The sequence below is a fragment of the Gymnoscopelus microlampas genome (assembly GCF_963454915.1).
Source record: "Gymnoscopelus microlampas genome assembly, chromosome: 21".
NCBI lineage: Eukaryota > Metazoa > Chordata > Actinopteri > Myctophiformes > Myctophidae > Gymnoscopelus > Gymnoscopelus microlampas.
In genome coordinates, this window is record NC_139958.1 from 7,301,614 (window position 1) to 7,318,675 (window position 17,062).

Here is a 17,062-nt window from a genome sequence, read left to right on the forward strand (position 1 = left end):
ATAGCTAATGACGTTACTCAACCTGAATGTCTATTTGAGCTAAATCTATGATCAGATTTTTGTCAGTACGAATGACATTTCCATATTTGGGCAAAAATGTGATAAAGACGCGGAGGATTTCCCCTTTAATCAGGCACTGCTGATTATCAGGTGTGTAGATCTGCTTTCTTTTTTTTTTATTGTGAAAATGTGTGCAAATCTTTGCTTCTGGTGGTCCCTTTGAGAACCACTGATTATAGAAACATGAGTTTAAAAAAAAGGATTTAGAAGACATTTGTAGAATCCCCCAGAAGTAAATATTTGAGTAACAAATGTTCGCTTTAAAAAATATATATAAAGACTTGCACACATTTTCAAGAGTAAAAAAAAAAGGCAGATCTACAAGCTTATATCGCGGAACTCTGTTTTGAATAGCCAAAGAAATAAAAAAATGACACACAGATGCGTTCCCGGTGTTAAAGGGTTAAAACCTTGGGTATTCACACCACAACAGTTTATTGTCCCTGTCTGACAGAAATCTATCTCCATATTTACACTTTGTGTTGTTTTTGTCCGTAAACGAATGCCCCTACATCAGTGTCTCTTGAACTGTTTCATGTCAAGGACCCCCAAATTAATACGTATTTTGCTGCGGACCCCCATCTGAAAATGTGCCAAGGACCCCCGTACTAGATTTGTGTTATCTAATCATTTTTTCAAGACTTTTTGGATAATAGCCGCTTCACAATTTTGCTGGGGAACCCCCTAGAACCCTCCAAAGGACCCCTGGGGGTCCCCGGACCCCACGTTGAGAAACACTGCCCTTACATCATCGCATAGAGTGTGTTACTGAAAAGTAACGGTGTGGTGGACATGCAAGGTTTCCACCAGTGGCGTAAAGTAACTAAGTACATTACTCAAGTACTGTACTTAAGTACAATTTTGAGGTATTTTTGGGCGGTGCAACCGCCCCTATATGTGAGGTTTGGACAACGACCCAATTGCACTCCCCAACCCTGCGCTGTGATTGGCCACCATTGTACCCCCCTAACCCTGCACCGTGATTGGCCACCATGACTCTATTCAGGACTGTGATTGGCTAGAAACACATGACACATGTGCATAGCCCTATAAATAGGACTATGCACTTAAAAAAACACTTTTATGTTTTTTTTTAACTGAATCACTTCCATCACTGTGATGACCACTGTGACCACACCGCCCACTTCACACTGGGTGTGATGTTTTTACTCTACTGGAGTATTTAAAATTTTCAGTACTTTTAAATCTACTCCACTACATCTCAGAGGTAAATATTGTACTGGCAGAGATGTGCGCTCCACTGAGCATGTGCAGGGTTCCTGCACCATTTGGAAAGTCAAATTTAAGACTTTTTAAGACCCTTTTAAGACCTCAACAAATGTAATTTAAGACCCAAATAAATGTCACAACAATGTCTTCCTATTGAAGACATTGTACAATGTCTTCAATTGTACAATTTGTACAATTGACATTGTACAAATGGAACCAAATGGACCGACTTGTATATCTGCTATTTTTGAATAGCCAAAGTGTGAATATATGGATAAAGTGGTTACACGGATGCGTTCCCGGTTTGATAGACATTTGTTTCTGCTTTTCTGACCCCTCAGGAGTGTGCAAAGCGCATCGCCAAGGTGTCGGCGGACGCCAAGCTGGAGGTGGACGAGGAGTCCTATCTGAACCAGTTCAAACCCCACCTGATGGACGTGGTCTACACCTGGGCCAACGGAGCTTCCTTCGCTCAGATCTGCAAGATGACCGACGTCTTTGAAGGTCAGATATTATAGACACGCTGCATCACATCCCAGGCTTTTTCCCCACGCGGTTTCAATTGTTCTCTTTTGACCATGTACAGTATATATTATATTTTTATCTACTAATAGTATGTATACTATTTCATATACTTGTGGGGTGTGGGTGGAGGTTGATTTTAAGGTGTCAAACCTGGTCTGAATCCAAACTAATTGAAACATTGTTAAATTGTGTTTGATACATGTCTATGCAACATCAGAATACATACACAATTTCTCTCAATGCATCAGTTAAGCAATATTGCTTTGGTCAGCCCAATAATTGTAGTGTGGTTAATGTTAACACATTGGCTGCCAATTATTTCAGATTTTTTGCATAGACTGCCAGAGATTTTTCAATGAAAAAACAAAAGTACTCAGGAGCCGAGATACAGATTTTTTAAGTTTTAAGTTAACAAGGAAGTGGATGGGAGTCTAAATCTTCGAAAAATCATATCTCCTTGGTCTTTAGGTAAAAAAAAAAAAATATATATATATATATGTATATATATATTTTTTATTTTTTTTCCCCCAATAAAACGCAGATCTGCGTCTTTGGCAGCCAATGTGTTGTTAATAGCAGTTTTGTAACATTGTTAGAATCTCACTGCAAATCAACATGGCAGTTAGAGGAATAGTTAGAATATGGAAAAAAGAGAACAGCGAGGAAAGACACAGGAAAGACAGACGAGGTCAAGTCAACAGGAAGGCACAGTCGAATCAAAATATACAAAGTCCAACATACGGTAAATAAACTACGGAAGACCGTTTGCTATGCTACTGTGTTTCTATGCATGCATTATAATGTGTGTGTGTGTGTGTGTGTGTGTGTGTGTGTGTGTGTGTGTGTGTGTGTGTGTGTGTGGCTGCAGGTAGCATCATCCGCTGCATGCGGCGTCTGGAGGAAGTTCTGAGACAGATGTGTTCGGCTGCCAAGGCCATCGGCAACACTGAACTGGAGAAGAAGTTTTCTGAGGGTAAGAGAAGCTAAAAAGAGCTAAAAAAGAATAATTTTACACTTTGGGCTATTCAAAAATAGCAGATCTACAAGCTCGCAGCGCGGCACTGAGTGCCGTGCTGCAAGCTTGTAGATCTGCTATTTTCTGAAAAATCGTGAAAATGTGTGCAAATCTTTGAATATATATATATATATATTTTTTTTTTAAAGCGAACATTTTTTTAACTCAAATCTTTGCTTCTGGGGGGTCTCTGGAACAAAATATTTTGATGGAGGTCCGCGGCCAAATATACATATCATTTTGGGGGTCCTTGACATGAAAAAGATTGAGCACCACTGATATAGAAACATAGGTTTTTGAGAAAACTGTTGAGATTTAGGAGACGTAGATGTAGAATCGGCTTCAGGTCTCAATGGGTCGAGCATGATTCACACTTCATTATACGACACTATTATTATACTTAAACCCTGTAGGCTTATGTCGGCCATTAGTCCGCTCCACAAATTGTAGTTTATTAGCCACGAAACATTATGATCTGTTACTACTGGAGGGAGTCGCAATGATGTCACTCTTTTGTGATTTTGTAGATTTTTATCCCAAAACACGTCGTGTGTAAACAAACACCAGTGTAAACAGGGACGTCACGGGCTCTCAGAAGGTGGGGGGGGTGGACTTTCGGTGGACTATACCCCTTGTTTTATACTTTGGCTATTCAAAAATAGCAGATCTACAAGCTCGTAGATCTGCTATTTTTGAAAATTTGTGCAAATCTTTGAATATCATTTTTTTCAAGCCAACATTTGTAACTGTGAAATATAAACAAATTTTGTATTTTAGAAAATGTGAGGTTTTTGGGCGGATTTTGTTCGTTTTTTTCCTGTGTTTTGGTTACTTTATTTCGGTTTTAGGGTTAGCTTTTTTCATTCTTATTTTTGCCTGATTTGCCTCAAAATATATAAAAAATATTATTATTATTATTATTAAAAAAAAAATTAAGTGGGGGGTATAAAATCACGGATCTGTGAGAGTGAGGGTGTCGCGTCGTACGCACAGTGAATGGCCGTGTAAACAAGATGTCAGAGTCAAAAGTACATCATCCATCAAGTCGGCGTGAGACACATTGTGGTTACCAATGTTTGGTTGTTGGTAAAAAAGCAGCTTTTGTCGAAATGTGGCGTTAAAAACTAGGGCTGGAAATCGCTAGGTACCATTCGATTCCGACTCAGAGGGCTACGGTTTGATTATATTCCGATCATTGCGGAATGTGTCCATTTATGTGTCACTGTCAACTCCAAGGGTATATTTGCCAACATCAACAATTGCAGAAAACCAACAAGAAAAAAAAAAAAAATTGTAAAATAATACTGACTTATAACAAAGGCTTCTCAATATTCAACCAAAATATGGCTGCTGCTCTGTGCAATTAGCAATGAAAATAGCAAAAAAATATTAATAATCGATTTTTGACATTTTTGAATCGATTCATAATCGTCCATGTCAGCATCGCGATTAATCTATGAATCGGTTTTATTTTCCACCCCTAGTAAAAACATAGTATGACGTTTTTAGCGTTTGATTGATTTGATGACTTCCTCATCTCTGGGATTTTGAAAATATGGGATTCATTGCACTTTTATTTTCAATATTCAGCCTATAATCCTTTCATGTATTTCTGTGTCTGTCTTCAGGAATTACAAAGATCAAGAGAGATATTGTGTTTGCTGCCAGTCTCTACCTATAAACACCTTCCTCATGCACCGCAGCTCACATTTGAGGACCTTTCTTCTTTTTTTTTTTACTGGTTTAATAAACTGTCAATGGACAAAATGTACAGAATGATGGTTGTTTATGTACGGTGTAATCCAACTTTGCGCCGTGTGGTTATTGAAAAATAATACAAGTTGATTATTCCACTTATATCATGGCCACCTCCCACACAAGAATTAACATGTATAAGAAGTGTTCATTTGTATTTTAGAGCGATATGACCTTTAAATATATGTGGCACAATCTTCATCTACCTTGGAATAAATATTACCGTAATTCTACACTGAGTTAGAGATGCTCTATTAAAGGAGTAGTTCACCCAAAAAAATACTTATTTTCTATCAATTACACATTGAATTCATGGATCTTTTTTTCTCTGTTTGTCGCATTCCTAAGCCAATAATTTGATGACCGGGTGTATTTCCGGTAGGAGACACAAAGAGTCTACTTTGAGTCTCCTACCGGATGCATTAGCATCTTTCCGCTGATAATCAAAGTATTGGTTTATGGATTTTTTTAAAAATCCATGAATTCAAGGCTTCATAGGGCATGTGCAATCGATAGAAATAAGTCTTTTTTTTGGGTGAAGTACTCCTTTAACGACAAAGGAATGAATGTTGTCTGACCATGTTACAATTATCATTAACCATCTGTCCATCAGTTGTCCTGTTAAATCTGTTCCTGTCGACTGGATTTGTGTTTTATATTTCCAAATTCTTATCGGAGTAGATTCGCATTTTTTGTATTGAAATCTTTGTATTGGGCAAACTCATCTATTGGGAGTTTTTTGTATAATTAGTCATGCCATGGTGCGAAAATAGCCGATCTACAAGCTCACAACTCGTCATGCTGCAATGCGCTGTGAGCTTGTAGATCTATTTTCGCTGGTACGCCAGGTCGAAAATGGTTACGCTGGTGTTATTTTAAGCTATGGTCTGATCAAGGATAACAGTGTATACTTTCATTCAGGAACAAATCCTTTGTACTGAATGCTGAGCTGTTGACGCATTTATGCATTAAATGCATGTTTCATGTTGCTGGCTTGGATTTCTGGGCCAGAGTTCACAAACCCCTACAGTAGAAGACGACATCATTGTAGTAATTTAAGTGAATATTTCTGTTTACTTGTTTTTGTTTATGCCCATTATAATAAGTAAAATGGTTCATTGTGATTTTATCTTGACTTCGCAAACAAATACAATTTAAGACTTTATTTGTACTCATGGCTTTATTTTTATTTTTTTAGTTTAATTCAAAAACCAGGACATCAACAAGACATTTGTACATATCTGTAACACGCTTTCAATAAAAAAAAAAGTCTATATAATTTCTTCTTACTTACAGATTATACAAAAGTATGGTATCAGTTTGCTTATCTTATGTTTATATTAATTCTGGGATATACAGGTAGCTGTGCTAGCAGCAGTTAGCAGTACAGCGAAGGCAACACGGGACTCAAAACTGTCTTTATTTCCAGCTTTGACCCAAACACGAGGCAAGTCACATTGATTTGTGTAGAAGGTTGGATTCTGATTGCAGTGAGTCAGCATCTCCTGACGGGCACCACTAGTAAGGCTGCCCTCTCGTCTAGGGGTTTTCTCTACCAAATCCTAGCCTTTATGTATTCTTTCCTCATTGTTTGATATGCTACCCTAACCCATGAACCGTTTGAAAATAAGTCGGCTCCCCACTCCTTGCCTATGGCAGTGGTTCTCAACCTGTGGGTTGGGGTCCCCACGTGATTTTGAGGGGGTCCCCAGATGACAGTGAAGTGACAATTTAAGAACTTTTAATACCTAAAAAAGGCCATCACTGCATCAAAAGTAATCGACATACTACAAAAACTGCTCAAACATTGGCGAAATTATCAAATAATATAAGAGAGGCTAGCGTTGTGAAAAAAGCCGATCTACAAGCTCACAACCCCTCGCTTGCGAGGGGTTGTGAGCTTGTAAATCTGCTATTTTCACACAGTTTATCTGTGGAACTGAGTCAAACAAAATGTAATGCCTGAACTCCTACAGGCTACAGTTCAAATATGATTATTTTCGGGGGTTCGGGCCTGTAAAGGTTGAGAACCACTGGCCTATGGCAGCTGAAGCGTGACGATCTTGGCTACTACTGGAACTTCATTTTGGTTTTGTCAAGTTAAGAGGTATTTGGTGTAAATGTATCAATTAAATTGGTTATCGCTTTTTGCATGGATACAGCTATAATTGTAACAGCCGTTTAACCGAAGTGCATCTTGCGCTGTAGTGGGGGAAACATGGGTGTCGGAGGGGGTGAGCAGATTTTTGAAGATCGATGATGACGAGGCACAAAAATGTTTCAACCATTCTGGCAGGAGCTTTAAGGGGCAGAGCCCCGAGTCTTATAGGCAGAGTTTACTGAGTCAGATGCTGACAACACACTAAAGAAAAGAGGAGAAACACACACACACACACACTGAGATCTATCGTGTTATGAAATCTTCATACTGTGCAGATAATTTTCAATACCCTGTGATGAAGGAAAGATATCGCACAATGCAGCTTTTAACACTGGACCCAACAGATATAATATTTGCAGTCAGACAAAATTAGAAAACAAAACTCAAATACATTAAATCATAGTGGTGCAATTTAACTTAATTAAGATCGACTCTCTAGATCAGCAATTGATGCGAGAGTTGCTGACTCCCAATAACGGAAAAGCACAAAGCAGGGGTTACATTCACAGGTTTTCCCTCGCCAGCAGTGGTTGAACCCTTTTTTTTAGTGGGCACACATGCATTAAAAAGTCTTCCCACCGGCTCAGCAGGTACATGCTACTGTATAATGGTTCCTGTCCATCCAAAAGCCTTCAGCCCCGACATAACTTGTCAGCCACTTCAGTTGAGCTTGAAGGCTTGATTTAAGCCCCATTCATACTCGAATCACGCGACCAGTGTCGCGTGCGCCCCAAATAGCCGACCTACAAGCTCACAACGCGGCGCGGACGCGACGCGACGCGTTGTGAGCTTGTAGGTCTGCTATTTGCAGAATGTGATTCTATTGTGCGGACAGAGCATAAATTAGGCATTTATAGGCGCTTATGTCATCATCACTTTACTCCTGGTGGAGATGCGGTAAGACTTTGTCTTTGTCTCTACCTTTGCAGCCACTTAAAATCTAGTTTTAATTGAATCTGGAGAGCAGCAGCCAAAATGTTAATAATGCAGTCTCCTCCTCCCCCTTTTGTTTTGTTTTTTGTAAGATAAAAGATGCACATTCATCCTCTTATGTGGATTTAAAAGCAAGGACAATGAAGCACTTCTACAACACACATACTCCCATCAGCAATGCTATATGTCCATGCAGAGTATATGAGAGTAAATGGAGGGCTAAGAGAGAGAGTGTTTGATCTCTTGTTGTTTCCGTGGGGCTTTTTTTAGTTAGTTGGGGCTGTCAAAGTTTGCGTTTGTGGCTGACTCCTGGAGGGTTGTGTGGGGGATGTCGGATTCCTTCTGTGGCTCCACGCGGTTTTTGAAGAAGCCGGATACGCAAAACACCTGTAAGAGAGAGAGACAGAACAGTGTGTGTCATTGTTTGCGGCTGCATTCCCTTGTGATTAGCTCATGTCTGTTTAAAATGAAGGTAACTGATGACACAATGAACTTAACCCATGGAAGACCTGGAACGCATCTGTGTCATTTTAAGATTTCTTTGGGCTATTCAAAAATAGCAGATATGCAAGCTCATAGCGCGGCACCGAGTGCCGCGCTATGAGCTTGTAGATCTGCTATTTATTTTTTTTAAAGTGAAAATATTTGTATATATATACATTATTAACTCAAATCTTTGCTTCTGGGGGTCCCTGGAACAAAACATTTTCAGATGGGGGTCCGCAGCCAAATACATGTGCATATCATTTTGGGAGGTCCTTGACATGAAAAAGAGCACCACTGATATTATAGCCGCATACAGTTAGGATTTTAGAAGAGATTATGTAGAATCCCAAGAAGCAATAAGATTTGAGTTACAAATGTATCAAATGTAACCTAAAAATGACACAGATGCGTTCCCGGTCTAAATAGGTTAAATCCCATGTTTCGGATGAGATCATTTCAATTATTTAGTGTTTTTATTCATAAGATTTGTCCATTACTAATTGACTTCAATGAATCCCATCAAACTACCAGCTCCGGTGTCCCTCCCAGAGCCTGACAAATTGCCGGACCAAGAAAACTATCTTTTCTCTGAATATTCACCCCCAGAATAGGGACGCTACTAGGGTTCAATTAGTTAAGGTCCTGTAAGATAAAGCAGGCCTACTTACCACCAGAATGGCCATAAGAGCGCCCTGTATCAGTCCGGTCAGCACATCGCTCCAGTGGTGTTTATAATCGGACACCCTGGACAGTCCTGTGTAGACCGACGCAGCGATCAGGAAGAACTGAAGGGTGGGTCTCAGGAGCCTGGCCCATTCAACCTGGAGTCTGGCCTGAAGGTACAGCTGAGAGACAGAGGTGCAACAGTTAATAGAACGAATTGATTCCAAAAAACGTATTTAAAAAAAAAATAGCGCAAATAAGCAGATCTACAAGCTCACAAAGCATCGCAAGCTTGTAGATCTCTCTGTCCGCTCCGGTCTGTTAACATTATGGGTAACCCATTCGTTTGGCAAATTAAATGTGAAACACATCAACTATTTATAAAACAAGATACGGTATGTTGACAAAGACACTCCATACATTTGGAAACCTATTTTTTATTTAAATCAATATAGTCTTCAGTTAATTTAGGATCATTTTAAAAGTAGGCTAACTCTCATAGGGATTGCATTGACAGCTGCATCGTTCTCCCGGACCTGGAGTGGGTGCGCTGTCTCAATTGTGGGAGTGAATTTGTAGTCCGCCGTGTGTCTCTATGGGTGCGAAGAGGGGCACAACCACGGGCGGGACTTGGCAAAGGGTCAATTGTGTTCGCGGGGCGCTCGGTCAAGCCGGATGCACCATGGCTGTGCCACCCCCGAGCGCCACTTGTTATCTAAATCTAATCTAACAATTCATGTCTTGCCAATTCCTTAATGACAGGGCGGAGATTATATGAAAGCCTTATCTTACTGGAAAGTTCTGTCAATGTAACGTCATCCTTTCCGATGTGACATGAATCGGTCACTCACGAGGTATTTACAAAGACCTGTTGCTGTTCAACATGTGTCTCTTATGTATATAGACCTATGCTTATCTTCCTATTTTACACTCCTAATGCAAACACTGTCATCTTAATTGGTTGTGAAAGAAAACAGACACTCCTTTTTGTAGGTAATTTATTACAGCTATTTGGAAATTCCTATTTGGTTTTCCTGTACTAATGGGTTTTGTCTCCATATGAATGTTGCTACTCGGGGTTGAACCGGTGGGGTGTTAGCGTCTAGCTTTGGGAGAGCTCTTGTCTTGTCTGTCTGCATGCATGTACTTGTTTGTATTGTATGTCCTGTTGATTTGTGCTACGGACCCCCTCGAGAATGGGGTTTATCCTCCTAATGACGGGTTTTGTCCATTCCAGGACATTGTCACATAGCCTCAGCCAGCTTAGCCAGCGGTGTTGGGCAGTTAAAGCAGTTTTGAACAAAAACATAACAAAACTTAACCCATTAAGACCTGAGGCGATTCTTAGAAATATTTCCTAAATCCTATGTTTTTTTCCAAAAAAATGGATTTTCTTTTTTTCAAGATTTTTCAAAAATAGCAGATATACAAGCTCATAGCGCGGCACTCGGTGCCGCGCTATGAGCTTGTAGATCTGCTATTTTTGAATAGCCAAAGAAATCTAAAGTGACACAGATGCGTCAGAGCAGCTGTATTCATTCACAAATGAAGCTTTGACTGGGAGCCCTTTTAAGCCTCAAGTGTGCAGACTCTAATTTTGAATCTGTCTTCATTCCCAGTGCCACCGATAGGATCATTGATTATATAAACATTATAAAAGCCACTCCAAAAACATTGCATGTCATTGTTTGCACATATGCAACATACTGTGTGGAGTAATGGACAACCCTCAGGGTTCCAAACCAAATGGACCCTTACATGTCCGTAACTCTGAGAGAGTACACATGGGTCCATTAGGTTCCATGTGTACACTCTCAGAGTTATGGGGTCCTTGAAATGAAAAGGAGCACCACAATTCAACTGGGGTGAGCACTGGCATAGCTCTCATATATTTAACATTTGACCTCGCCTAGCAGTTATTAACCTTTTTAACAGTTTTTTCTTTTTCTTTTTACCTCTTGGCTTTAAACAGTATCTGCCATTAAATAATAATTATGAATCAACAGGTATATATAGGTTTATTCTGATACTTACAGCCAAGAACAGCATGCAGTACATGGAGAATGAGGAGTGTCCAGAGTAGAAGGATAACCTAGAACAAGAACAAAAGGTATTATGTTTGTTCCCTCTACAGCAAATCTGTTCACTGAAAATAGGGATCTACAAGCTCACAACGCATCTAAAATCTTAGATCAGAGGTCTTCAACAGGGGGTCCTCAGAGTTACTACAGGGGGTCCCCCAAATCTTTGTGTGATATGATTATTTGTTTACTTTTTACATTAACCACTTGAACCCTAGTATCCCTTTTCTGAGGAGAACTTTAGCCAAAAATAGCAGATCTACAAGCTCACAACGCCTCGCGCTGCGAGGCGTTGTGAGCTTGTAGATCGGCTATTTTTGGCAAAGAGTAGGTGTGTAGAGGGAAAAAATAGCAGTAAAAGTTTATCTGAAACACAATTTTATACAATATAGAGTAGGGGGTCCCTGCTTCATATCTCTCTCAGCTAGGGGGTCCTTGGCCTGTAAACGTTGAAGACCCCTGCCTTAGATCTTTTGCCGGATATTTGACATTTTTTGAAGAATGTTCTCCTATTATGCCATGCCCAGAATGGCGATGCTGGGGTTCATGTGGTTGAAGGACCATACGGTGATCCGACATGCCCATTGGCTCAGACTAATGGTATACTAGACATTACTGCCAACCTAGTTTGTTTTATTTTCCCTAGAAGACAATGGATTCCATTCATTTCAGTACAATCTAATAATCAACTTGCAGGGACTTGAAACTCACTTTCAACACACTCAATATCATTGTGTGGTATATTTTTTACCACACAATGTAAACATCATGAACAGCAAGCCATTCATGAGAAAATAGTCAATGTGTATGATATATGGCCAAAGCTGTAAATAGATCACATGTGTTAATGGCGGTAAGATCCTTTATGAATTTTCCACATATAACACTTATAACAGACCAATATTGATAGGCGACATATAGACAAATCCACAGAGCGCTCCCCTGGCGCAATCATATCTGCGGTGTCAGAGTGCATTGCGCACCGCAAAGGGGTCTGACACCGCAGCGCTCCTGTGGATTTGTCTATAGCAGGGGTAGACAACCTTAGGCACAGGTGCCAACATTGGCACAGGGGAGGGTGAACACTGGCACACTGGCATAAGTGAGTGTTTTCTTGGACCAAATTAAGGAACTTAAAGGTAATACAGCTATTGTTCCATTGTTCCACAAAAACACCACAAAGACTTCCTGACAGGCCTTTAAAAAAGGAAACAAATAAACGGCGAGCGCCATCGATGTCAATGAAGATGCAAATCCTGTGTGAAAGGACCATAACCAATTCATGAACGCACGCACAGGCATAGGCACGCACGCACTCGCACACACACACACACACCTTAGGCACTCTGACACACCCATATCCAGGCTATGGGGTCCATGGAAGATTTATTAGTGTGTTTATGTGTCTGAATAATGCAGTGGGCGGGGTGTAGACTGTAGTCTACTTCCTGTTTATATAAGAAGTGGTGCGCAGTGCTTTCTATGTATAGGCTGGTGACACGACTAGACTGGGTTACTCCCAGCAACAGGTACACACACACACACACACACACACACACACACACACACACACACACACACACACACACACACACACACACACACACACACACACACACACACACACACACACACACATACATACACACTGGGGTCGGGGTATAATATTACAGTGCAGTAGGGCACCAGGGCACCATTCCACTGCAGGGGGTTGCCTGGCACAGATTGGTTTGGCGTTCATGTTGGGTTTGGGTTTCACATTGCTATCTTCTTCATTCATCAACAGATGTACAGAATCTGGACAGCACTGTGGGCTAGAGGAACCTGCAGCACCACCATAATATTGTTAGTTCAGCTATAATATATTCAAAAATAGCAGATATATCTGCTATTTTTGAAAAAATATAAAAAATGTTTGGAATGTTTTTGAATAAAATTTCTTTTTTCTTTTTACATAAATCTTCTCATCTGGGGGTCCCTGGCACAAACAAATTCAGATAAGGGTCCGAGGACAAATATATATCAATTTGGTGGTCCTTGGCATGACAAAATGTGAGAACTACTGCACCAAAGTATAACCAAAGTATAAGCAATCACTTCCACCTTACCTTGGTCATTAGTGTTGTTGTCAAGAGAAACCCGGGCCCACGTTGAGAAACACTGCTCTATACAAATACTGTAGCCGTGACAAAACTGTGTCAGAGGGATATCTTACAATATAGCCTCTAGGGCTTTAACGCCAAACTATATTATCTTTCCATTACTGCTTCTCTCCTCCTGGCTTCATGCTTCATTCAGTGTTACAGTAGCTCTACTGTCAAAGGCAATGAACTATGTATACAGTAGATGCGATCTCCAACATGTTTAATGTTGGTGGAGACACCAGTCAGACCCAACAAACAGCCCACTAGTAACACAACCCGATGTCACAACAATACAGACCTCTAAACCAACCCTGTGGTAAAAGATTTGATCTGCAGGCCCTAACAAAAAGTATACAAATGTATGTAGGTACATACAAGCACTACATAGCAAGAAGCAGACCCAGTAAGTCTTGTCAACACGTAGGCATCAGACCCAATAAGTCTCGGCTACACGTAAGCAGCAGACCCAGTAAGTCTCGTCTACTCGTAAGCAGCAGACAGTAAGTCTGGGCTACACGTAGCCTATGACTTGGCACCCTACATAATATACAGACTTGGTGCACCAATATGTGTGTGTGTGTGTGTGTGTGTGTGTGTGTGTTTGTGTGGTCAATTAAACAGTCTCAGGTTGTGTCAGCAAGATAAACCACAGTAGCACTCATAACAACCAATCGGCGGTTGGGGACTTGTATGCAGTCGTGTGGCCGACCGTTCTCATGCATTTTTCTCCTCAGTTGGTTGGTGTATCAATCTGAAATTGATTGAAGCTGATTTTTTACATTTCCCAAATTTAATATGTTTATTAGGGCATTTTTGCCAGTCTATATGGGATCTGTTGCAGTCTAAACACTCCTGTACTGGCGTATATGGTACATGCTTAATTTTCTTTTAGCACGTTCTCTAAATGTTTATATGGTGCAGCACCTCACAACATGGCTGCCCCCCCATCCATTGAGTTCAAAGGACAGGTGGGTGGCGCCATCTTGTGAGGTCCGGCGCTATTACTTTCAACGGCGCGACGTCACGTAATTCTCTTTCTATATTTGTTTTATGGAGTAGGTGGAGTAGTAGATGGCTGAGTAAAGCAGTCACACATGGCCTGAGTCAAAGTAATTAGACTCAGAGCTGGGTGTGGCTACCTGCCTGCCTACACACCTGCTGTGCATCGATGCACACAGGATAGATCAGTCATCCCCACACACACACATACATGGGTGAAAGAGACAAAGCCTCTGTCATGACAAGTTTGTAATGCTTAAGTGCATCAGATATTAGACTGTCTGCATACATACCATGTACATCAGTGGTTCTCAACCTTTTGCAGGCCGCGACCCCCCAAAAAATCATATTTGAACTGGGGAACCCCCACCCTGATAATAAGCACTCGCTTCCACAGACAAATATTGTGAAAATAGCAGATCTACACACTCACAACGCCTCGCAACGAGCTTGTAATTGCCTCTTTCTTATATTATTTGACAATTTGGCCAATATTTGACCAGTTTTTATTGTTCATTACTTTTTCTTTTTTTTTTTTACAGATTTTGTAACCCATTTTTTCACCCAGTGCCAATGCCTAATTAAGCTTGTAATCCTGGGCGCTACTCTCCCTCTGCCAGCCTAGGGAGAGCCCAGAACTGAGCTCATGCTTCCTTCAATGCATGAGAAGTGAGCAGGCCGCTTCTTATCACCTGACAGGGGGGAGTTTCCCCCGGTAGGACGTAGCGTGTGGAAGGAACACGTTATTCCAACCAGTTCCTTTCCCCTCCATCAGGCGCCCCGGTTGACCAGGGGGAGGCAGTATAGAAACTCCACACAAAAAGGCTGTTTCACTAACCTGGAGTTGGGGTTGGTTCTATCTTTTTTGTGAGGTATTAAAAAGGTCTTAAAAGTCCTTAAACTGTCACTTCACTGTCATCTGGGGACCCCCCCTTCCCCCAAAATCATGTGGGGGGTCCCGACTCACTGATGTACATGACATTGTCTTATGACCTCTGTACCTTTCTATCCCGAGGGCTGCTCAATGAAGTGCTCACATTACAGTAAGATGATCTGGACAGGAGCAGGTTATCTTACTCTCTCCTCTAATGCAGCCTTTATTTGTTGTGTTTATGATTAGCAGACACAGCTAGACCAGACTACTGTACATAAATATAGCCATCCTTCAACATAACATGAACCAAGAGTCCTCATTAGACCTCTAGATGTTATAGCAGTGGTGGAAAAAGATATATTTTACTTAAAAGAAGCAATACCACAATATAAATCATACTCTGTGTTACAAGTGAAACTTATGTTTTGGTATGCGGTCAGGTTTAGGCCTGGCTCAGGGAAGAGGACGGCCCTGCCATGCATAGTCCCTCATGGTGCACTGTTTGGAGGTGCGACAGGCCCGTAGGCCTAGCAATGAAGACCATCCCTCTGTATAAAATAATGTGCAGACAGATTGATTGGCCAACCCGCGACATACTAAAGCCTATACAACTTGTGCTATAACCACGCCCCCCTCCTGTGGCCAACGCGGAAGTGCCTCTTGCCTACAACAACTGCGGGCTATTTTTTGAGCCTGTGTAGTTTTTGACCGCGACGGCTGTGCGCCGTCTCAAGCGAACTTGAGCCACGTGAGGCACCACCGAGTGAGCTAAAGCGAGCGAGTTGCCGTGCCGAACGTTGCGAAGTTCGTTTGAGCCGACTCGGCGCTTGGCGAGAGCCAATCACAGCGCGTCCTTGCACAAGTGGTATAGGTTTTGGGATCACACGGCCAACCCACTGAGGAGAAAAATGGATACCGACAGACAGAAATAGGATACTGTACAGACTAGTACACTGACACACTTACCCACCATGGATTTATAACACTTTACTACTGGCCTCGTCATGTGGAGTTTGGTCTCTGACGACGACCTTTACTGATACTGTATGTTGTTGACACTGAAGAAAGCCTAATAATTATTATCTGACGGTGAAGTCTGTGCTAAGCTCAGAGTGACCTAGAGGCTTTGAGGAAGTTCAGATAAGACCTGCGGAAAGCCATCAGGGTTGCCAGGAAGAGACTACAGGGACATGATGGAGTCTAAACCACCACAGCTGTGGAAAAAGTACTCACATTTTGTACTTATCAAGTAAAAGTACGGAATTCAAGTCAAAGTACAAAAGCAGTGGCATCAAAATGTACTTAAAGTACCAAAAGTAAAAGTACTCAGTATGCAGAATGTCTGTCTTTCAAGTTTTCAAATGTATAGCGATCTTTGGAAAATAGCAGATCTACAAGCTCACAATGCGTCGCATCGCGACGCATTGTGAGCTTGTAGATCGGCTATTTCATTTACGGCTGTTTTATGTACAAAATAAAATGAACCTTGAACCTTGATTTGCTAAATAAAACACATTGACTTTGAACTTGCACTATTGTTTCTACTTTCTGCTAATGATCATTGGCGTTGATGTTGCTGGTATATACTCCAACAATGACGTGAATATCACCTCCTCTCACAAACATTTATATGACTTGATAAAGCCAGTTAAGTATTGCTTCTACACCACAGCTAACAAGATGAGACAAGAGTATTGAGAAAGAGCTCTGCAGGAGATGCAACGAGACAAAAGACATGCAATGTGTCCACGCCGAATGGAGAGATAATATTTTGTTTTGTAATGACGAATGAAAAAACTTTTTTGCTTAATCAGAAACTGCACAGCGGTGGTCGAAGAAAGGGAACCTTGAAAGACACTTTCTGACAAACCACAAGTCATTTCACAAGACTTGTGGTTTGCCAAAAGTGAACTGAGAAAAAGAAAAAAGGAATTGAAATGTCGTTCTCGTTGTTGCATGTACACACTATCTGAAACTGCATCATGTCCTGTCATCAAGTCCCATAAATATATACAGCATTCTTTTCATTATTGTTTGATGTGCATGACACTTTCTTTCAGAATTTATCTTGCCTTTTTAGTCATATTAAACTATTGACTAGCATACAACTATTATCTGCTTAACCTTATATACTTT

At 41.0% G+C, this 17,062-nt stretch overlaps 2 protein-coding genes across 3 annotated transcripts in view; one reads left to right on the forward strand and one right to left on the reverse strand.

The window, feature by feature from the left end:
* Nucleotides 1-7,005, forward strand: part of mtrex (Mtr4 exosome RNA helicase) — a 52,870-nt gene extending 45,865 nt beyond the window's left edge. The window contains exons 25-27 of the mRNA XM_084047594.1: nucleotides 1,632-1,794; nucleotides 2,684-2,788; nucleotides 4,459-7,005. Coding sequence (XP_083903720.1) covers nucleotides 1,632-1,794; nucleotides 2,684-2,788; nucleotides 4,459-4,511 — 321 coding nt within the window. The 3' untranslated portion in view covers nucleotides 4,512-7,005. The remainder of the gene's footprint in view (nucleotides 1-1,631; nucleotides 1,795-2,683; nucleotides 2,789-4,458) is intronic.
* A 138-nt stretch (nucleotides 7,006-7,143) lies between these two features.
* plpp1a (phospholipid phosphatase 1a) overlaps nucleotides 7,144-17,062 on the reverse strand; it is a 32,059-nt gene continuing 22,140 nt past the window's right edge. For both annotated transcript variants that reach the window (XM_084047604.1, XM_084047603.1), the window contains exons 4-6: nucleotides 10,863-10,920; nucleotides 8,834-9,010; nucleotides 7,144-8,066 (exon numbers count right to left, since the gene is read on the reverse strand). In XM_084047604.1, the coding sequence (XP_083903730.1) occupies nucleotides 7,950-8,066; nucleotides 8,834-9,010; nucleotides 10,863-10,920 (352 nt within the window). In that variant the 3' untranslated portion in view covers nucleotides 7,144-7,949. The remainder of the gene's footprint in view (nucleotides 8,067-8,833; nucleotides 9,011-10,862; nucleotides 10,921-17,062) is intronic.